The sequence below is a fragment of the Carex rostrata genome, chromosome 21 (assembly GCF_964058835.1).
Source record: "Carex rostrata chromosome 21, lpCarRost1.2, whole genome shotgun sequence".
NCBI lineage: Eukaryota > Viridiplantae > Streptophyta > Magnoliopsida > Poales > Cyperaceae > Carex > Carex rostrata.
Window position 1 is genome coordinate 970,106 of NC_135938.1, and position 23,895 is coordinate 994,000.

General features: G+C 31.2%; 2 protein-coding genes across 6 annotated transcripts in view; one reads left to right on the forward strand and one right to left on the reverse strand.

Moving 5' to 3' along the window:
* Positions 1 to 160: 160 nt before the first annotated feature.
* Positions 161 to 23,895, reverse strand: part of LOC144572974 (ubiquitin family protein) — a 49,206-nt gene continuing 25,471 nt past the window's right edge. The window contains exons 2-8 of one of the 2 annotated variants that reach the window (XM_078322616.1): positions 2,576 to 2,691; positions 1,936 to 2,077; positions 1,609 to 1,691; positions 1,224 to 1,302; positions 998 to 1,107; positions 731 to 795; positions 161 to 392 (exon numbers count right to left, since the gene is read on the reverse strand). In XM_078322616.1, the coding sequence (XP_078178742.1) occupies positions 299 to 392; positions 731 to 795; positions 998 to 1,107; positions 1,224 to 1,302; positions 1,609 to 1,691; positions 1,936 to 2,077; positions 2,576 to 2,665 (663 nt within the window). In that variant the 5' untranslated portion in view covers positions 2,666 to 2,691 and the 3' untranslated portion in view covers positions 161 to 298. Of the gene's footprint in view, positions 393 to 730; positions 796 to 997; positions 1,108 to 1,223; positions 1,303 to 1,604; positions 1,692 to 1,935; positions 2,078 to 2,575; positions 2,692 to 23,895 lie in introns of both variants that reach the window. The other variant, XM_078322617.1, reaches the window with a different exon arrangement.
* On the forward strand, positions 18,750 to 22,599 carry IP5PII (myo-inositol polyphosphate 5-phosphatase 2). Of its 4 annotated transcripts, none has more exons than XM_078323168.1 (10): positions 18,750 to 18,939; positions 19,107 to 19,209; positions 19,303 to 19,353; positions 19,546 to 19,633; positions 19,974 to 20,078; positions 20,453 to 21,104; positions 21,370 to 21,554; positions 21,805 to 21,913; positions 22,004 to 22,152; positions 22,321 to 22,599. In XM_078323168.1, the coding sequence occupies exons 1-10, from the start codon at positions 18,910 to 18,912 to the stop codon at positions 22,496 to 22,498; spliced, it is 1,650 nt and encodes a 549-aa protein (XP_078179294.1). In that variant the 5' UTR covers positions 18,750 to 18,909; the 3' UTR covers positions 22,499 to 22,599. The 4 variants fall into 4 exon arrangements, with proteins under 4 accessions (XP_078179294.1, XP_078179293.1, XP_078179295.1 ...); XM_078323167.1 differs by having other exon boundaries at positions 18,766 to 18,939; positions 19,104 to 19,209; XM_078323169.1 differs by lacking the exon at positions 19,303 to 19,353 and having other exon boundaries at positions 18,766 to 18,939; positions 19,104 to 19,209.

Genomic DNA, 23,895 nt, shown 5'->3' on the forward strand with positions numbered 1-23,895 from the left:
GTGGGTCCGTCCATGCATTAAAATTTCCAAAAGATGGGCCAGCGACTATACCTTTTACAGAACTTTAGTCTAACATGTAATGCTTCTATTTGTACTGGCTACCTATAGCCAGCAAAGCTTCTCTCACTATTTTAGTAATCTGGTTCTGGTGCATTTTAGTTAATTAGTGCTTCACAAGAAACCATTATTGTCTTTTAAACTTCTAAAGTACATATCCACAGCACTCTACACAAAATTGTTTTATTTTATATACATATTTTAATTTATTTCTCTTTTTTTTTTGGTTGGGGGTGGAGGATTACAATTGACCTGCACGAATATCTCTATCCAAACGTTCTGCATTCAGCGTGCCAGGAAGTTCTCTGAAATCTTCATTAAATATTGAATATGCGCTGAAAAAATAACACCAAATCAAACTATTAAAGTAGCACTCTGATTAATATTCTGCTTTTAAGTGCAAACTGGGATACCAGACAAACAATTTTCTTTTATTTCAAGCTTCTGTTTTTCTTCCAGCATTTTGAATAGGATTCTTAATAGGCAACTATGCTGGTACAAAACAAATGCACTAGTAACAAGCAGAGAGGTGCATCTCATGCGGAGTTGACAGAGGCAGGGCAACAGAGGCAATATACTCTTACAAAAGAAATACCCAGAATTTCATAAACTTGTGTTGCACATGCAGGTGTAGATAAAAAGTATATAAGAACATACTAAATGGAGCACATACCTAAGCTCACCCTGTTGTCTCCTCCCAAGATTCAAAAGTATCAGAAGAAAGCCAGTACCTATTATCTGCATTTAATATATACTTAGTCAAGTTAATTTTGAGTTCATTTTATTCTATGAACTCATTACAAAAAGATGACTATTAGCACATCGACAGAATGTGTAGTTGATGATACAATTAATCAGCATCTAACAGGCTGGTAAATGTATGCCGTACATTCATACACCAATTAAAATAGAAAACTGGTAAATGATGGAGGTCACTTACATAAATAGGCCCAAGATCCAATTTCTGAGCAATAGGCGCTAATAAAAACCAAAGAATGATGAATGCCCATGCCTTCAGGCCCATAGAGAACATTACCATCAGCACTATATCTATTCATATAAAAATTCAGCACAAAATTATTCAAATACAACTAATTTCCAATCATATGCTTTTTTTTACTCTCCTTAGAATGAGTAATACAGATTAACATGTGTGTGTGACGTACCTGGAATTCTCAATTTGTGGCTGAGAAATGTGAAAACTTTCCTTTTCCACGGACCTGCTGTTTGAGGAACTACAAATTTCTATAAAATTTAACAAAGTTTAAAAGTTCATCCCTCTGACTGAAATAAGAAAGGCAAACTACAAAGCCAGCCATTAGTATGTCTAATATTAAATTCATCCCTCAAAGTTTAATAATTGTACAATTTTATGGTTTTTTTTTGTTGCAAAACCTCGTGGATATATCTAGCTTTATCCTGAACTTTTCCTTTCCAGAAGAGCATATATTGATATATAGCACTCAAAGAGTAGGATGCAAACTTAAAAAAATCAGGGATGAATTTGAATATTAGGTCGAAACACATGGACCAAATTGAAAATTTACCCACCAATTCTTCATCTTCATCATCAGAATGGTCATCGTGTAGATGCTTAGCAGGTCGAGTGGGCATGACAGCTACCATCAAACAGTCTTAACTCCAAAGAGAAAAAGATAAATCAATAAAGAATAAGTGTAAATAAATAGTTTAACAAACCAGAAAAAGGAGATGTACTCAGCTAAAAGCTGATAAGATTCATTTTATTTTAATCACTGGGGTACATATAGCCGAATCGTTCATAGCAAGCCTTTATTACACAACCACCTCTAATAAGTTGGTCAATCTTATGCATTGTTATGTATCGACAACAGTAAAAGAAAAGCTACTTTTCCATACCACCATGGGAGAGCCTAACAGTGGCATCTTCAACGCTATCAACACTCTGTTTATCATGCAGAGTCTTTCCACAAAGAACCAACTTTAACCGATCAGATGGTAAATCTCTTGATAATGCTATCCTTCTCCTCAATTCTCCCACCTGTGTCATACGACAGATTATTAAGAGTGCCCATTCTTATCCGACAATCTCAGACCTTTTGCATCTGGGTCTATTACGGGTTTCTTATAGTTGGTACGGGGTGTACCGGTATTCCACATTTCTAGATTTAACCCCAACATATTATACAGTAATTAGAACTCTGTTGCCGTCATTTAGATAAAAATTACATATTTACTCCAAATAAACACAATGTTAGGTACATTGTTAATTTCCAGTTGATTTTAAGTAAATCTGTGTCTCCATTCTGACTGAACAAGTAATCACTCAGCAGTGAAACCCAACCTGAACCACACATTCAGTTCTCTAAATGCTTTAACTAGGCTTTCCGGCAAGAATACAAGTAAATTCACCTCAAATGCTCCATAGGCCCAGGCATTGTTACCCAATTGAACAGTTCGCTATGGAATCTTTCTTAAATTGAGGTATATTTTATCAAAAAAGTGTGCAAAACAAATACTGATCGAGTTAAAGAGAGACCTTCATGACAGGAGGAAGGGGAAGAGAGGCGGGGCGGTAGGGACCGACGAATCGGACGGTCACCACCACTTCGTCTCCTTCCGAAGCCATCTGCCACCTCTTTGCTTTACTGATCGAATCGAAGAAGAAGAGTATTAGCCCCGATTTGAGATCGAAGAACGCACGCAGAGTATTCGTCCAATATATCATTGTAGTAAGGCCCATGGGTCAGTAATGGGCTTTTCTGGCACCCTAGAAACTAAATCTACACAGTGAGATTTACAAGGCCCATGGGTCAGTAATGGGCTTTTCTGGCACCCTAGAAACTAAATCTACACAGTGAGATTTACAAGGCCCATGGGTCAGTAATGGGCTTTTCTGGCACCCTAGAAACTAAATCTACACAGTGAGATTTACAAGGCCCATGTGTCCTCCGCGGGAAGCAGTCAGATTTAATCTGTGTTGAGTCATTAATTTAGAGATCCGAACTCAGTGATAAATAAATAATTCGAATTTAATTTAGAAATGATTCAAAATTGTACATCGAGTTCGGACTGGAGATGATCGAACGGTTCAGACCCAAACTCAAAATTTGGGTTACTTTAGGGATCCAAACTCATGCCAAGCATGGGCTGTCATGTGAAGATGCTCTAGGGCCATTTGAGTTTGAATCAAAACTTAAAAAGTTCAAATCAAATCTATCTGAGTTCTTATCGCTTCAGTTCAAAGTTTAAACCAAAACTTTTAGTGAAAACCAGGTGTTGCCTTCACAAAGGACAAGAGACTAACCCCACTATATATGTGTATTAGGCTGGGAAGTGAGAAGTGGAAACCACACGTTGCCTCCACAGCTCTTGACAGGTGATTTTTGCGATGAAAACGTCAATAAAAACAATAAATTTCTTGTCAAATATATGTCCAACATCTGTCAAGTGGGGCCCAGTTGGAGCAGTGACCCTTGGGCTGATTTAGACAGACTAATGGATAGCTTGGTGTTACTTACACAGTGAAGTACCCCAAGAAAGTGACTAGCACTAATGTGCCAAAGTTGGCATTGGATTCATTTATAAGCGGGGACATTGTCACAAGTCATAACCAATAAGGTAATAATAAGTGATTAGACCCGGGTCTAATCACTCCTAATCGGGGGTCATGCTTTTCTCAGCGCCACATATTGCAATAATAACGGTGTAATTTAACAAAAATATATTAAAGTGTATATCCAGTAAAAATAAGGAGAGGCTACTTAGGGGTGCAAACGAGTCGGATATTATCCGACCGTATCCGTATCTGTATCCGAAAATTAGATACAGATATCTGATATCCGAATATTCATACGGATACATATATGATTTTGAATTTTAATTATCCGTATCCGAATAATAGGTATATAGCATATAGTTTATCATAAATTATGAAAATATTTATGTATATATCTACGGATATCTGATATCCGATCCGTATCTATATGTATCCGTCTAATATCCGATTCTTATCCGTATCCGAAAATTAAAAGCGGATACGGATATGATTTTACTACTATCCGATCCGTATCCGATTCGTTTGCACCCCTAGGCTACATGAAAACATGTTCCCCTTGATACTGTCAAACATTTCAGGAAGGTCCAGCACAATTTTTGCTCTATACTACATGTTTAGTTTGAAGATATTTTCAATGTCTCTATTATTTATATTTCATAGAAAAGTAGTCTTCTCTAATAACAAACACAAATATCTCTTATACGAAAAATCTTAGAGTTCAAAATCTGCATAGAAATCCTATAGAAATATTTAAATTATTTAGATAACTTTACCTCCAATTTTAAATATCCTCATGATAAAAAAATATAAAATTACTTAACAAAATATAGCTGTGAGGTAATTGGGTCCGGATCCCCCAAAGTAACCCAATTTTTGGGTTTTGGATCGGGATAGTCCGATTTGAATCCGTCGCTTGAGATTGCTTCGTGATTTGAATTCATCTCTCGGGATGTGTGCACTCTACTTCGAATAGATTATCTCAGATTCAAATCAGACAGTTCTGATTTTAAACCCCATCTTTGAGTTACTTCATTGGATCTGAACTCTGTGTAATTCAGGTCATATTTTCGACATGAATGTAATAATGTAAACATAACAATATTTTAATTTTGGAGAAAGGGGAGGTAGCACAATTGGCTAGGAAAATGTCCTAGAATTGTTATATCCAAAGATCGAGAGTTCGATTCCTCCTCACGAACCTTGGTAGCTACTACCAAGTTTGAAAAAACAATATTTTAATTTTGTTAAAAGCATAATAAATAGGAGATCAATGCATGAAGTTAGGGCTGTAAACGGATATGGATTATCGGATAGATATCCACTCTGAATCCATTTATAATTTGAATCTGAATTTAAACAGATACGGATAATTTAGATACAAATCCGGATATTTACTCAATAAGAAGAGAATACTAGGATTTGAATATAGATATGTTTTTTACTAAATAAACAAAGCGGATATCCGTATACATCCGTTTTATCAAAGACCCATTATTTGAGCAATTTGAGGGGATCCGCACAAGTCACGAACCCGCACTTGCTCAATACGATTATCCGTCTGCATCCCAACCTATATTTATCTTTTTTTTTTTTTTTTTTTAGAAAAACCCTTAGGTGTATTTTATTGAAAGCCAAAGTACTTGAAACCTTGCATTGTAGAAAGCGAAAAAGAAAAAAAAAATCTGCCACTACATTGCCTCTACCGAAAACTAAAAGTGAAGAGTAAATATTACTTTAAAATTAAAAGAACCTACCTAAACTTAAATGTAAAGTTATTAAACTACCGCCCTTTTCTTTTTTTTGTGAAAAGCGAAGAGCATGAGGGGAATTTTGTAAGAAAACCCATCCCTTCTTCCGACAGTCTGGTATTCTATTACCAGTTTTGTTCTATGCTGCCCTGTACTGTACCCTCCAATGGAGCCCAACCTATATTTATCTGCCCTGGGTGTTCAGACATTTTGTTTTTTACATGTGGAATTAAACAACGACAATATTATAAATCGGACAAGCATATGGTCGAAATTTTTTTACTTGACACCCCATTAAATCTGAATTAAACAATTACCACCCAATCAGTCATATTTAAAATCATACCACCAATGCATACCCAATCAACGCATCAAATTAAATTAGGGAAGCAGCTAATAGTCCCCCAAAAATTTCCGAATATTTTCAACTAATTCTTTAAACATCAATATTAAATCTTGTAAACATCAATACTAAATTCTGTAAACTAATTCAACAAATCATGTCAACATAAAAACACGTGAAAGCTGTTAAAAACGCGTGACAGCTGTTGGAGACCACCTTCTGTGAACATACACATAGTATCCTGTGAACATACACATATTATCATGTAAATATACACATATTATCCTATAAACATAAACATATTATCTTGTAAACATATATATTGTACTTAAAATTATAACAGTTGTGGCAGTTGAAAGCGTGTTAGAACTAAGCTAAAAAGAGAAGAATTTTATATACGAGAATTTTTGAGAGACTGTAATCCGTGCACCAATTCAATGTTAATACTGAATATGCGCAGCGTTTTGCAATTCGTTCAGTACATATGTCAGCAGGTGACACAATTCAAATTGTTTTTAGTTTAATAGTTTTTGTCACCTTTTGACCCTTTTTGTAGTGGAGGAGCACGTGATATATACTTAATTCCTACTTGCTCGGTGAACTTGGTGGTAATTGGTGCGCATATATACGAAGAGTTGGATCAAGTTACAACAAGTTATTACAATTTTTTTTTATATTTTTAAAGTCTAAATCGTCGATCCAAATCGTTAGATGTGATCTCTATAATAAAATGTGCTTGGAGACCAAATTTTACATTTTTTTGGAATTGTTTTATTATTTATTAAGATGGATACAAAAACTAGTCAAATTCAGACTATTGAATTTTGTACCCATCTTAATAAATAGTAAACAAATTTCAAAAAATATAAAATTTGGTCTCTAAGCACATTTTATTGTAGAGATCACATCTAACGGTTTAGATCTACGATTTGAACTTTTAAAATGTAAAAAATAGTTATGGTAACTTGTTGTAATTCAAAAATTATTGTAACTTGATCCCTCCTCATATATGAATAAATTACTTGACACCTCTATTTTTTTTATCTGTTGAACTTGATGTGCATATTTAGTCGGCGCATCAAATCTAATTGATGCGCATCTCCAGTCTCCACACCAATTCAATTTGATGTGCCGACTCACTATACGTGGATTGTAACAATTAAAATCTAACTAAAACAGTAGTAATTGTTTAATTCTAATTCATTAGAGTGCTAAGTGCTGCCTAAAAAAATTTCGGAGCATATGAATTATGAACAGCTTGCTTTGGGCCAAATTGGGCTCCTACGTATATTATAAGAAATTACATGACAATTTTGTTGATCTTATGTGTCTACTCTCTGTGTAGATACTCATATAGCAATTTCTTATTTTATCTTATTTGATTTTAAACATTTCAACTTCTATTTTGAATTGGTCTCAAACTTTTCACTCCCAAATCTGCATATGACTCGATTATACGACAATTATTCGTTTGATCCGTGACCTAAGAGTCAGATGCTGATTGACAAAATGTAAACTTTGGTCTCCAAGTACATTTTAATATATATTGAACATTTAACAGTTTGGATCGACTGTTTGGACTTTGAAAAAAAAAAAAAAAAAACTACATCATTTGTTTCCGAAGCTAAGAAAAAACATTTTGAGCTTAGCCATTCTCTCTCTCTCTCTCTCTCTCTATATATATATATATATATTAGAAGGATTCAAATGCCTCCATTTTTTGTACCTCCATCATGCCTCCATTTTTGAAAACTTAAATAACTCGAAGGTTAAAACTTAAACGTCAAAATAAAACTGTTAGATGTGATCTATGTTATTCTCTCTATGTATTCATAAAAAATTATTACATTTGATTTTGCTTTTATATGAATCAATAAGTTGAAAAATCAACGTCTATAAATTATCCACATTAGTATACATTTTTACAAGCTCAAGATGACATCCAAAACAAAGTTGAAATGTCATAATTTTTGACACGTGCATGGATAAAATGATGTAGTTCATATCTAACGGTTTTATTTTGAATTTTAAGATTTAAATTTGAGTCATTAAAGTTTTTAAAAATAGAGATATTTAAACCCTCTTCTATATATATATATATATTATGAGAGTAGAACTAGGGTGCTCTTAAGCTCACCAAAGTTTTGGTGAGCTTAACTCTAAAACTTATCAAATCGATTTCAAATGACGAATCCAAACCGTTGAAACCCGCCTACCTTATGTGTGATGCATCTACATGTGAAATTTTTAAACATTCGAATTAATTTAGTATAAAGTCAAGCGGTCAAAAAACGTTCAAAAAATGAATGCACTAAAATTAATTTATTAACCTTCTAATTTTGACCGCTTGACTTTATACTAAATTAATTCGAATATTTAAAATTTTTGCATGTCGATGCATCACACGTAAGGTAGACGGGTTTCAACGGTTCGGATTCATAATTTGAAATTGATTTAATGAGTTTTAGAGTTAAGCTCACCAAAACTTTGGTGAGTTTAAGAGCACCCTAGTTCTACTCATATAATTTTTTAAAACAGGTCAAACTTAACATGATTGATTTTAGGTGTGAAGATCCAATCAGCATCTGACTCACGGGTCACGGGTCAAACCGACTATAGCCGTGTAACCTTACATTATGTTGAATATATTTCATACTATCATTAATCCAATAAATACGAAATATCTCTAGTCTAGTGGTAAAAAACGTTAATTAAATATTAAAAACAAATTGAACTTTAAAATTAGTTGGATCGGATTAAAGAAGTCATGACCCAATTAGGATTGCTGCTTTTCCGATTCTAACCATTCAAAATTTTTTATTCACGTATCTCTATAAAAAAACTTTTTTATACACAAATTTCAACAAATTTGAATGGTTGAGATCCGAAAAACAGCCTGCTACTTTTCTTATAGAAAAGCAGCAGAGTTCATTCCGACCCAATTAACCAGACCTTCTTGTATCGAACTTGAGAATATCGGATCCAATTATCCAACCCACTAACCTATTAAATCGGATCGGATCCAAGTCGGTGATTCACGTTCGTTGTCAAGAGCTGCATATTACTTTGTTACATATAGAGCGTAGGTAGTCTAAGATTTTTAATTATGAATAAGCAAAACAAAATACTTATACAACTAGAGAGTTACGAACTACTGTGAATTAATTAATTTGATATGTTTTGAGGTAGATAATTAATTTTTTCTTTAAAAATATATAACAATTCGATTATACATAAATACATATCTGATTTTTAAAATTCAGAAGTAGACAATTATTTATCCCTAATTCAATATAGCTTTCCATTGCTGATTATATACCTTGTAGTTTGTTTGCCCGATCATTTCTTCTTTCTAGATTTAATACAAAAATAAAGATATTAATAATGCTTCTTTTTAAAAAAAAATTTAAATAGCATGCAGAATTATATGTTATTTTATTTTAATTTTATTATTTGTGCGTTTAATGAAGTTCATATATTTACTATCCGATTTAGAAGTCCGTTTCATGATTGGCTTCTTAGTTATGGAAAGATCCTTTTTTACTTTTTTGCCCTTTGTAGTTTGTAGGAACTTTCCTTTGATATGACTTGTGTTGGAAAATTTAAGGAGTTGGATTTATGGACTCATTTAGTTTTAAGCTGAAAAGTTAATAATATAATCTACGGGAAATTTCAGCTATACCCCTAAAAAAATACAAAATTACATATATTTCCCTCTAAAATTCATAGTATCATATTTACTCTTCTAAACTTCAAAAACTCATAAATTTACCCATTTAAATGTCTTTTTTGTATTAAATCTTATTTTAAATTTTATAAAGTACCCATTTTATCTTTCATTAAATAAAAAAATATATATGGCATGTTTTAGAAAAATATGTCATTTTTATACTTCTTACGCTTACATAATGTATTAGCATTGTTGGAAATTAAAATGGAGAGATAATGTGATGAGGGTCTTGTTCAATCTATTCTACTTATCTTATTTAATTTATTTTATTTTTCTTTTTACCTTTTCTTATTTTACTTTTTCATGCTCAACTGTTTTGAGCAATTTTCTTTTCTTTATTTCAATTTTAGTTACAAACCCAATGTGACATCACACCGATGTCATAATTAAATAAGGGCATGGCCATTATTTTATTTGTTTTAAAACAATTTGTAAAGATATATACTTGATCAGTATCAAGATAACTCAAATAAAATCGGCAAGGAATTTTTTTTTTTTTTTTTTTTGACAAAATACTAAGATCGATATTTTTCAAAAGATATATATTTAGAACCATTACAACGGTCTCAGAGATACCTCTTTGCATTCAACCCTCGTTATTTTAACAAATATTAATATCAATATTTTTCAAAAATTGACAAAATGTTGCTAAGTTTGTAGACTCATGTATCTTATTACTGAATGCATGCATGTGTTTAGAGCATGACAATTAATATAAATTTCTCAAAATTTTAAACCTCCGTATGATTGATTGATTGATTCCTTGAATTTGACACATCGAGTTCTCTATTCGTTTCTTTTATTTCCCATTCAGGGACTTAAACAAGAATATGCTTATTAAAAGGACAGTGAAGACTGAAGATAGTTGTTTTATCTTTTTCTTTTTCTCATTTGTTTTGGTATCTTATGAAAGCTTGACAGGACTGGTCATGAAATGTTTATTTTTCAAATAACCCTTTTTTTTGGTATTATATATAAATTCAGGATCATGGGGTTCCTTTACTGCTAATTAGTAATTTTATGATCACAAAAACATTATAAAGGGGAGAATAAATTTGAAAATCTACACTTGGCACAAAGTTTACAAGTGATGTATTTAATAGCTAATATAAAAAGATATATTGTGAATATTGCAATATAAAAGATATATTATGAATATTGTACTAGTTATTTACTAAACAATCCCAATATTTCAATGCACTCTTGTTGCACTAACAATTAGTAGCGAGCTTGAATCAAATACTTGATTGAAAACATCAAAATTTAAAATTTAATGCTTGATTTAGGAATTAAGGATATAAGGAATGTTAATTAAACTAATAGCCTTTAAATCTTGTCCCATATTAGTACATACTTTTTTTGCGTACAAAATCCGAAAATTTTTTAGTTAGCACTAAAAAATTTGAAATTAAACAACCACCATCCAAAATCTCAAATTTGAGTTTTTACCATCCACGCATATCCAGTCTGTGCACCAATTTTTTTTGTGCGCAGATCGGGTATGCGTACCAAATTAATTTCTTTTTATTATTTATTATTATTATTATTATTTTGGTGCGCACCCTCAGTATGAATACCATTTTTTTTAGTTCTGTTCTAAATTGTTTGAAAATTTTGGCCTAATTTTTTTTTCTGTTCTATTCTATTTCGTTATGTAGTATTTGGAATTATATGTACACATAAAATTTGACGGTGAAATTGTAGAAAATAAAACGCACTTATTTAACAAACAAAATTTTGAACTAAATTTGAACTAAAAATTACTACAACAAAACCTGCTCAATAGAAGAAAAAAATTGAATTGCGGGCTGTTGAAAAACGGTGAGTTCTCAACCATGGTTTCAAAAATCATAATTGTAAGTGGAGTTGGCAAATTGATCAAGGAATCAGAATTAGATAAATATGTGAGAATCAATTGAATTGAATAAGAAGAATTTTTTAACAGTTTGTTTTGTATTAAAAAATAGGGAAATTTTTAATAAAATTAATTTGTTGAATAACATTAAAAAATTATGTAAAATAGTAATTTTTTTAGAATATTTATTTAGAAATTAGTGTAATAGAAATTGCTTTAATTAAATACAAAAATTAAATTAAAAATTTTAATTGAAACACACAAAATAAGTTTTGACTCGAATTAAATTTAAATTAGAACTTACTACGCACGCTATCGTGTCATACATTGTGATGAGAATATATTATAGATTAAAATTAATTCTTATATAAAATGATATATTATGAAAAAAATAATTATTCTACCATATATATCCATAAATGATGTTAAAATAGATTGGTTCTAAATCCAATCTTGGATGAATAGATTGGGTATTTCTGTTTATGGATTTCTAATTTAGAAAATCTCAACAATGTTTAAGATTAAAGAATTTGATGAACTTGAGAATAGTGTTGTCAATAATGGTATGTGGTCGTCGGACAGATGGAGTACCATCAAGTGATTAATCGGTATACGGCCGATTATTCGGAATTATACAGACAATTTAATATTTTTATTAAATTTATGTATATATATCATAATTTATTTAACTCATTAAATTGATCAAATAAACTTAATTTAACTTAGTTCTATTATTATAACATGACACTACGCTTATTTTTTTTCTTAACACATAAGCACTTTGCATGTATAAGTAACACATTTATATAATGAAAAAATAAATTCTAGAATTAAGCTTTTTCAAATACTAATAACATATTATTTGAAAGAAATGAAACTTTAAAATATAAAATCACTAAATTTAGTTTATGATAACAACTTTGTTTCATAAATGAACATGTCGCACTAATTGAAAAAATTACATCGGTAAGTAAGAAAAATATATAGTATATAAATAACAGAAGAATTAATCAATTTCAAAGTAAGTAAGAAGAAAAAACATATATAAAAAATATTGGATGTATGTCCAAGCACAAATAAAACTACAATACATGATTTATAAAACTTATTATCACGCACTATAAAAAAAAATCAATGTGAAAATAATTATTCACTGGAATAAATTGAAATAAACGAAAATAAATAGAAATAAACGGAAATAAATAAACGATTAAACAGTAAAACAACCGATTAATCATTTTCATTTGCAAATAGATATTTGTTAAGTATATTTGCAACGGTTTAACTACCATCAACGATTAAACAGGAGTTTAATCGGCTCTTAAAACTGTTTTTTATAACACTGCTTGAGAACACACTAGTTCTACTTGCATCTTTGATATTTGATTTTTGGTCAAACTTTGGTTTTAATGAGATTTTTTTTATCCTTGAAAACGGGAGCTAATTAATACTGATGCAAACTTTTTTGAAGGTGGAGAAAATATATTTTCAAAGCTTCTAGATAGGTTGAACATCTCTCGAACCAATATACTTATGAATTACATCCGGGGAAGGAGAGCTAGCGCAGGTAATTAATCTCTCGAACGGACGTCATATATAGTTGATGACGTTTTGCTTAAAATTCAAAAAAAAAAAAAAAATTGATTTTTAAACTTTTTATTTTTTTTAATGAAAAATTCAGCACGTTATAACTTATGTTACATATTACTTGTAACACATAAATTCTATTATAAGTTCCTATATAACACAAAAGCGACTGGCGGTGACTAATTAATTGTCCAAGGACTAAGGAGTCTAAGGAGTAAGGATTTATGACGTGTACGTAAAAGTTGCGTATATACCATGGCTTTGATTTATTCGGTCTTAATTTATGTTCCCTTCATCTCTTTGTAATCACTCAGTTCAATTCAATGTATCAAAGATTTCATCATATCTTGCCGATGAATGATTTGTGGCCAAAATCTAGTCTTTAAAAGTACTTGGACTTTTCAATGTCCCACCTCAGACAAATTAAACACTGATGTTCATTAATCCACACACTGTCATTTCAATGTTCTTTTCATGATTAGTGAGAAAATGTCACCTCAGAGTTCATCTCAGCGCACGTTTAATTAATATCATTTTTTTAATATATTACATATAAACATTTTACTCATTAATTGTTTTATATTAAGAGAAATGTTTATGTACCCCGAGTCATCAAACCCGAGCCCGTCCCCGAACTGGTTTAACTGGGTTTAACCGTCCGCTAATAACGCTAATTTATTAATTTGCCATTAATTAACGAATATCTGTTTTAACGCATTGCATATTTAATTTGATTGTTTTAAACGTTAGCTTTGCATGCTTTTGTACTGTGTTTTAATTTTGTGGACAGTTTGTTAGGAACAGTTGTAATCACCAATCTCCGAATTAGTCCCCCAGATTGTTAACAGTCATGTAATCATTAATTAACTACTTACTTGAACGTATTTTAAAGTACTTTAAAGTACAATTTAAACCCAGTTAGCTCGGGGACGCGATGGGGGATTGGTTCTAATTTTAATTATGCAAATTAACAGCTTTTGATATTTAATAACTAAAAATACAGTCTCCATTTTGAACAAGTAATCCATTAAATGAAGATTTTTCAATGTTTGTAAACACAAGTTTATATGCTTTAAAATGTGTTTGAAGAATAAATTTTAAAATGTGTTTGTAAACACATGTTTATATGTTTGTAAACACAGATTTTTCAATGTTTGTAAACACATATTTATATGTTTGTAACAAATTTTTCAATGTTTGTAAACACATGTTTATAAGTACAAATTTTCATTGCTTTGTTTATGTTGTTTTCTTGCTAATATATATTGGTTTACTTGTTTTACACACATGTTTATATGCTTTAAAATGTGTTTGAAGAATAAGCTTTAAAATATGTTTGTAAACACAGGTTTATATGTTTGTAAACACAGATTTTTCAATGTTTGTAAACACATGTTTATATGCTTTAAAATGTGTTTGTAAACACATGTTTATATGTTTGTAACAAATTTTTCAATGTTTGTAAACACAGGTTTATATGCACAAATTTTTATTGCTTTGTTTATGTTGTTTTCTTGCTAGTATATATTGGTTTACTTATTTTACACACATGTTTATATGCTTTAAAATGTGTTTGAAGAATAAGCTTTAAAATGTGTTTGTAAACACAAGTTTATATGTTTGTAACAAATTTTTCAATGCTTGTAAACACATGCTTATATGCTTTAAAATGTGTTTGTAAACACAGGTTTATATGCACAATTTTTCATTGCTTTGTTTATGTTGTTTTCTTGCCAGTATATATTGGTTTACTTGCTTTACACACAAGTTTATATGCTTTAAAATATGTTTGAAGAATAGGCTTTAAAATGTGTTTGTAAACACAGGTTTATATGTTTGTAAACACAGGTTTATATGCTTTAAAATGTGTTTGTAAACACAGGTTTATATGCACAAATTTTCAATGCTTTGTTTATGTTGTTTGCTTGCCAGTACATATTGGTTTACATGTTCACATGTACTGTTCCTGGCACATTCTACACAAATGAAGAAAATTTGTGTTGGGGGACGCCCTCGGGGATTAGTACAAATTTAGAGGTGTAAATTTTGTGCTCGAGGACGCACTTGGGGATTGGTTCCAGTTTAGATCTGTAAATTTTTGCTCGGGGACGAATTCGGGGGTTCGTTTTTGTTTTTAAAAATGAAAATTTAACTCATTTACAATGAAAATTAAACACTTGAACGCAACAGATTAAACGTTTTCTTTTATATGTTTAAATTATACGATTGTTTCACTGCATTTGGCGGTGCTTTTGTTAAATTTGTTTAACAGAGCATTTTTCTCTTCATGCAGCGAAATTCTATACAATAAAGAAAGATTGGGTACTATTATTATGCTGTATGAAGTAAAACCTAATTTTTTTGTCGCCGATATTCTAGAAAGTTGGGGGACGCGCACGGGTACTTTTTTTGAGGTACAATTATCAGTTTCCTTATATTAAATAGTTATTTTTAAACAAATATTGTACTTGTAAATACTTATCAACTTTCTTTTAGCATGCATCTTCATTCCGTTTAACGCTTTTTATATTTGCAATTCTCAGGATGTGTCAGACAATAGTATGAGATGCAATTAATGATGACCATCTACGTGACTTCCGTAATTAATTAACCTCATCACACATATTTTGAGAATTCTAGCTAACTACATGTATTAAAAGAAAACTAGCCAAGTTTTTTTTTTAAAAAAATACACAACCAAGTGGTCATATTTTTAGTATTATATGTTAAAAACAATTAATTCTGTGAAACTAATTAACAAAAAAATTCAACCAAAAACTTTGAATTAAATACGTCCAAAAATAATTAAACACAATATGCATAAACGCTTAGTGTATGTCTGGATGGGATCTAGAATAACTAGAATAGCAAAATTTAAGAATAGTAAATGACAATAGAGAAAAAATAGTGATTTTTAGATTAGTATGAATATGGTGCTATTCGGATTAGTAAAAATGTTGTTTGGATTGTACATTTGGAATAATGAATAGCTGTAACCAATAAATAATAGTGTTAACAAGGTGCTAATTAAAATGAAATATAGGCAAATGAGGTCTTCAACGAATTGTCACGACGTGGAAATAACATAAAATAGTATCAATTTTGTCATTTCGAGACTGTATTGACGAAAATCCGAGAAAGAAGCATATTTTTCGAACAGTAGCTATTTCAACTTTTACAAGGAATAGAGAATAGTAGCTATTTTAGCTATTCCGAATAACAAAAATATTGTTTGAATGCACATTGCTATTCTGAATAACCTCTATTCTATTCTAGAATACCTACTATTCTTCAGCCATCCAAACATACCAAATATTGATCAGTCCAGGACTAACTAAAACATTCAACGGATACAGACAAGAAAGAATGCATGGAGAAAAATGTGCTAAGCATTTTCAATAATAAATTTTGTACTCTGTATTATTTAAAATTTGCAATTTTTAAAAATTTATGACTAGTAGCCTCCCCATAAATTAAAATTATATGATATATTTTTTTTATAAGAAAGTTGGAGGTCTAGTTTACCATTCTATTTAATGTTCATGAGTAGAACTAGGGTGTTATTAAGTTCACCAAGTTTCTTGGTGAACTCAAGTTTAAAATCCATTAAATCGGCTTCAAATGACTAATCTGAATCTTTGAAATCCGCCTACCTTACGAGTGATGTGTCTACGTGTGAAAATTTAAAACATTCAAATTAATTTAGTATAAATTAAGTCAAGCGGTCAAAATTAGAGTGTTAATAAATTAATTTTAATGCATTCATTTTTTGAATTTTTTTTTTTGACCACTTGACTCTATGCAAAATTAATTTCATAATTAAATTTTTTTACATGTAGATGCATCCCTCATAAGATAGGCGGATTTCAACGGTTTAGATTCGTCGTTTGAGGCCGATTATTCGATTAGTTTAAATTTGAGTTCACCAAAAAAACTTGGTAAACTTAAGAACACCTTAGTTCTACTCAATGTTTATATATAGAAAGTCATATTAAAATTTCAAATTCATAAACTCTGACACAGAAGGGTGTTGTTTTGAGCGCATATATAGTAAGTTTGATAGACTTTGGACCTTCTTTTGAGTCTGATGGACACTGGAGCCGTCTGATACGATTTAAATATAGCATATCGGACCAGATCCAATATCCATCTAACCTAAAATAGATCCAAAATCCATTACACCTACACTTTTCTCATTATCTTAATTTCTTCTAGATTAAATATCGATTCTTAAAATTACATAAATTTAAAGCACATCGTCGATCAGATGATTCCGGTGTCTATATATCGAACCTAAAATAGATCCAAATTAAGTCCATCAAACTGACACCTTTCTTGTTATCTTTTGCTCCTAGATTAAATATTAATTCTTAAATTAAATAATATCTATTCATCCAATTCTCAATCTCAATTTTCAATTCCGCTCGTAGTCGTAGATATAAACTGTGAAAAGTGACGTTCATGCTCAGCCTGGCTGGCACTGTAGCTACTAGCTAGCTAGCTCGTTTCATGATTACATTTCACAAAATTAATTTATAGTTTGTACTTATATATATAAATAATAATTAGATTTGATTCTACTTGGATTGGAAGGACCTTCTATTGATGAATATATAGTTTAATTCCATGCATAGTCGGCTATACGTTCAAAACAAAACCACATGTTCCCAATCTAAAGTTGAAAACTTTGATTCCTTTTCCTTCTATAAATATATCTATTAATTTCTCTCTTGAAGTCTTAATAGAGTGGGGGGGCTAGCGAAGGATCTAGATATCAAAACATGGCTCCCCACAAAAAGGTACCAAATCAAAACATGAGAAGGAGAAAAGAGGTTGAGGCCAGTTGGTAACTTAATTACCACTATATATACTGTGCCAAACTGGATTTTGCATCTCGGTACCACAGGCTATATGCCTATATCTTCTTCACTCCTTTCTCAAAGCACTTTTTTCTTATTTGACCTTGTAAATTAGTCTTCCTTGCTTTTTGTTAGTGTAATTTGGGACCCACCAAAACAGGACCATTTACAATTTGGTCTTTTATAATTGTCCTCTGTTGGTACTTTTTCGGTTATTTGGTGCCTGGACCACCCATCACATATATTATATTATAATTGTAAAAAAATTAAATTAAATTATAAACTATCTTTGTTTTCTCTTGGTTAAGAAATTTTCTTTTCCGACCACTAACTGTTCTGTGATGGTGAACTTTGACTCAGCTATACTTACCTGTTTTGGCTCACAGCCGCTATTTGTATTTTCAAATACTAACATCTGCTTTCAAAATTATGCACATCTAATTAAAAAGCAAATTATAGGTGCATTTTTTGTGTAGGTATGACGTCGGTGCATGGTGGATAAGGCCATAAGGGGATGATATATATATATATATATCTTATCTTGGAGTTGTTATATATGTTGTTAGTTAGTCATATTTATTAACTTGATTTCTTTCTTTTGATAGGCACTGTTTGTCTACTTACCCAATCGGGTTCTGACACATGTATTTCACAAGAAAAGGAAGTTTCTTGTTTTGACAAAGAAAGGACTACACAAGTTTCTGATTTGACATTTCATTTAAGGTGCTTTCCTATCAAGAATTTTATCATACTGGTACCAGACCAAATTTAATTTATCACCTTATAACATCAAAAAGTTATAGGTGTATAAGGTATGATTTACCTGTTTAGGAACTACTGGTAAAGGTCAGGGTAGTGCACCAGTAGATGTTGGATTGAGACCTGACCGGTATGGTATTAAGATATTGCATTATAATGTGCATAATGTGGACATAATTAATTTTTTAGAATGTCTATTCAAAGGAATATTTTATTTGTTTAACTTGGATAAAGTCTATTCATAGGGAACCTTTATTTCATCAACTTGGATCCTTTTTCCTTTTGGGAAGGTACCATTCTTTACTCAAAACCACAGGTGTTTCTTTCTTCCTTTCTATAAGATTCGACTAGCCCATTTAATACAAGTACTTTCCTTCATCCATAACTGTTCTAAGCAAAGCAGCAGTGATCAGTTAATTTCTTAGCTTAGCCCATGAAACAACATAAAGCAAAGCTCTCTGAGGTAGGTCCAGAACCAATATCTTTTTTCTTTTTTTTTTTCTTTTTTTTTTCTTTAAAATAAAGAGTCAATTAGTTTACACAGTTCCTATTAATTATATATATGTTGACATGGATGATGGCTTTATCAATACTTATTTTCTGTTCTTTCTTTTCTTTTTGAACTAGAAGCCCTTTTGGCCATCCATTGTTATGAAGAAATGGTTGAACATCAGACCAAAGTTGCATGATTTCAGTGAAGATGAGATTGAAACCGACACCGATAGTGATGATGGTATTGTCAAAATCATTGAAGTTCATTGTTTCTTATGTTTTCAATATGTATTCTAGTGAAAGTAACATAGGTTACATTTTTTTCTTCTCTAAGATGCAAGTGATAGGACAGAGCATCCCTTTTTTGATTTAGTCCAGAGAAGTGGTATTTCTTTCATCTTCTTTTTCTCTTTATTTGATTGACTCTTTGTACTTTTTATTTTTATTTTTTTATTTTGGAGTTTATATGTGTTTTGAGTTGAATACAATGCAGTTAAAACTTTATTTTTCTTGGATTTGATTGACCAATCTCAATTCATATATTCATTGTCTTTATTCAATGTCAAAATTCTGTTAGGTATTGAACCAAAACCTTCTTCGACAAGGCTCCGGAGAAGAAAATCAGAAACTTTGCGAGTTACTTATATAACTAAAAAGGATGTCAGGTTTGTCTCCTTAAAAAGATCTTTAATGAATTTTATTAGCCTTTAAATAATTAAGACTCTTTTGACTGTTGTCTGGCTTCTTCGAGTTTGTTCCGGTACAGTACCTAAAATTTGGTATGCTATAAAATTTCCATTTTTGGAATTCCTTCTTTTCATTTTTTTTTTCAAAAATATCATAGTATTTTTTAAGGTTTCATGGTCAATGGAGTCGGTAAGATTTGGCCACTAAATTAAAAAAAAAAGGGAAAAATGTATAATAAGTTTGCAGAGTAGGCCATAGACTATTCTGCATTACATATTTGCAATAATGAATTTTTTAATTCTATCTTTCTTTAATTAGGTTGATGATTGGAACGTATAACGTTGCGGGTAAAAGCCCATCGAGTGAAATTGACCTTAGTGAATGGCTTTGCACAGAAGAACCAGCAGACATGTACATTCTGGGGTGAGTAAATGCTTTGCCTCTTGCCAAAAGAAAAACAAAAAACAAAAAGGAAAAATCCTTTGCCTCTATTATGTCACAAATTGTGTAATCAATGAACCTTTGATCAAAGAAAACAAGGCACACTTGACCTTAAACAGCAAGTTCAAATGACAAAAGAAACAGGAACAAAACCTACTGGAACTGGTATATAGCCTAGGTGTCACCTTACTTTGTTGATTACAGGTGTATATAGGCACAGACTTCTATTGATATTTTGTTACTCTTGCTTGTAATTATATATCTCCAGATTAGCACATTTAGTGCTTTTAAGGTACTTATTTATTTTAACTTATCTAGTCTGCACCAATTATTAAAAATATTGTAACTGCATGCAGGTTCCAAGAAGTTGTCCCTTTAAATGCCTCAAATGTGCTTGGGACAGAGGATAGAAGGCCAATTCTTAAATGGGAATCTCTTATTCGTTCAACACTCAACAAATCTCACCAAATAAGATCCATTTATAAGAGTTATAGCGTCCCTCCTTCCCCGCCTCTCCCCCCTTCACCCTCTAACAACATAGAAACAAGCACAAAAAGTGAGCACAAATGGCACTTAAATGACTTGTTAGAATGGCCTGAGTACTCACTTGAAAAACTAGTACAACCCAAGGTGACTGGTACCAAACTGAGACGAGTCGCAACAAGTGGTAATTTATCACTAAAGGGTGGAATGAAAAGGGTGTATCACAGCTCGGGAAACCTCGGCATGTTATGGTCTGAGCAGGAGGAAAAAATAGACATGCTTAATTCTATTGATGATCTTTCTGACAAGGTGTCGGATGAGGGGGTGAATGCGGTTGAAAAAAGTGAAAAAGGAGGCATCGAAAGAGAGATGAAAAAATCATGTAGCAAATTTGTGAGGATTGTCAGTAAACAGATGGTGGGGGTATATATTTCAGTTTGGGTTTGTCGAAGGCTGAGGCGGCATGTGAATAATCTGGAGGTGGTGCCGGTCGGAGTTGGACTTATGGGCTATATGGGCAACAAGGTAACATATTCTTGTCCCAAAAATATCCTTAATTAGTGCCCCTTAAAAATGAAATTCTATCTTTATTCCCCCACAAAATTGTTGATCATGTACCAATTGCGGCATATTAAGCAAGAAAAAATCATCCTCACAAAAGGTTGCAAGACTAGAATTATTATGTATAGTTTACAATTAATGCCAATAATTAATACCTCCCTTCATGACCAGTACAAAATGTTCATTAACAGTATCATATTGATTTCATTTAACCTTATACCTGGAGCAGGGCTCAGTATCCATCAGCATGTCTTTGTTCCAGACCCGATTATGTTTTGTTTGCTCTCACCTCACTTCAGGCCATAAGGTTGGGTCCCAGCAAAGAAGAAATTCTGACGTGTACGAGATTTTACAACGTACCCATTTCTCTTCTTTACTAGATCCAGAGGAACCTCAATTGATCCCTTCCCATGAGTAAGTCATCTCTATTTCTTAAACAATGCCAATTATTTTCTTTTAGTACTCTTTTATCAAATGCAGAAAAACAAATGCTATATCCATTAATATGTTAATTGCAATCGATTTATGCGTACATGATGAGATCGCACTGCAGTTCCAGTATCCACAGTAATAATGAATCATTGACACTATATTAATTATAATTAAATATATTGCCACACAACTTTGGGTGTTAAATGTAATATCTGTGGTTCACTTTGAACAGTCGTATTTTTTGGTTTGGAGATTTGAATTATCGGTTAGAGATGCCGGATTCTCTAGTTAGAGATCATATTTCAACGAGAAAGTGGGATCAGCTCTTGGAATTTGATCAGGTAATTCCATACTATGAATCCATCTAATCACTTCTAATTATTTGTGAATATGTCAATTAAGAATGATTTGTTAAATACTACTGATGAAAGCTAAGGAAAGAACTGACGAGCGGAAACACATTTGATGGATGGAAGGAAGGAAAAATTAATTTCGCACCTACATACAAGTTCGAACCCAACTCCGATACCTATGTCGGAGAAGTGCCCGGGGAAGGCGAAAAAAGGAGGACCCCTGCATGGTACACTATGTTTCTCTGCTTTTAAAAACTGTACCGGTTTGCATTGTATGGTACCAAAATAATAATACCACACTAGTATTATTGCTATCTGTGCTGGTTTTGATACTTGTCAAGTTTTTCAATTTTGGGAGATAATATTTAGTCATTATATATGTTGAATGAATTCAGGTGTGACAGGATACTTTGTTTAGGGAAGGGAATTAGGCAGCTTTCTTATTGGAGCTCTGATTTGAAGCTCTCAGATCATAGACCCGTTAGTGCTCTTTTTTCAGTTGAGGTGGAGGTGCTTGATCAGAGGAAACTTGAAAGAGTTCTCAATTTCACAAGCGCAGGATTCTCCCCTTGAAATTAAATTAATTTATAAGAATGTCAAATGTCAAATGTGAAATGGATTCTTGTATAATAGGACGATTTTTTGCCAAGGGTTATAAATTATATTATATACTATTACCTAATATTTTTTTACTTCGTTCCGAAATTAAAAAATGTATTGGAGAAAAAAAAAATTTAATTAAGACAAATACTATCAACTATCAACTATATATCAAGTAATATGCAACATCCACAAAAATATATAAATTTTTGATAAAAGATTACATAATTATAAATAATTAATTCGTATATTGTATTAGATAAACTTCAATTATTGATTAACATTTATTAATAAAATATAAAATAATTTTCAGTCATAAAGTTACATTTGACAACCACTATTAGAAAATATAATGTAAAAAAAAAATATTGTTTTGCGCTATTTATAAAATTCTTAAAGAAAATACTTGATGATTGGATATATCTTAAAATTTCTAAAACTCAATTATTAGTATGCAGAATCGTAACTGATTCATAATAGGTATTATAGAGTCTATGTCAGACACACGTGTATCCGCTGCTTTTCTAGTAAAAAAAACAACTTCCTGCTATTCTTTTCTATCTATATCTCTCTTCAAAGAAGAGGAGAGAGAGAACCACGTGGAAGAGAGAGAGGAGAGAGATACAGAGAATAACAAGGATGGAGAGAAATTGATGGAGAGAGATGGAGACACAAAAACATGGAGGCATTCGAACCCTCCTCTAGTAATATGTGTTATAAATTTTTTGTTGTTCTAGAACTATAAAAAAATTATTTTGAAAAATTCTGTTGAGCTTCATGAGTAGTATCACACTGTACGTGCGAAGACACGAAGTTTGAATTGTCTTTCTAATCGAACTTTAACTTTAAAGATCTCAAAAGTTTCATAATTTTCATGGCGTGTTTTTAGGAGGGAATATATACATGTTTCATAATTTTCATAAGTTTCAAAATCTAATGACTAGTTTTGGTTTCATTGACAAGGAATTGGTCTGTTTATTTTATTCCCAGGACACCATAATCATTATAACTTGTGTGAACATTTATATGTTAACATATAATTGTTATAAGTTATAGAAAATGTTAGAACATATTATTTTTGGCAATCCTGACGACATTTCTCAAATTAAATTAAAACATAATAAAAATTGTAGACTTGTAATCAGTGATATAAATGAGTTTTATGTCAAATTTCATCTAATTGTATCTTATTTGATATTTTAATCAAAAGTCATGCAAGATTTCAAATTATTTGATCAAATTTCATAAAATAATTACAAGCATGTTATGCATTAAAAATATAAATCAATTTTGAACACTCAAATTATAAAATTATAAATATAGATCATCAAGTTAATTTGTTATAAATTATCTAAGGATTGTGTCATAAT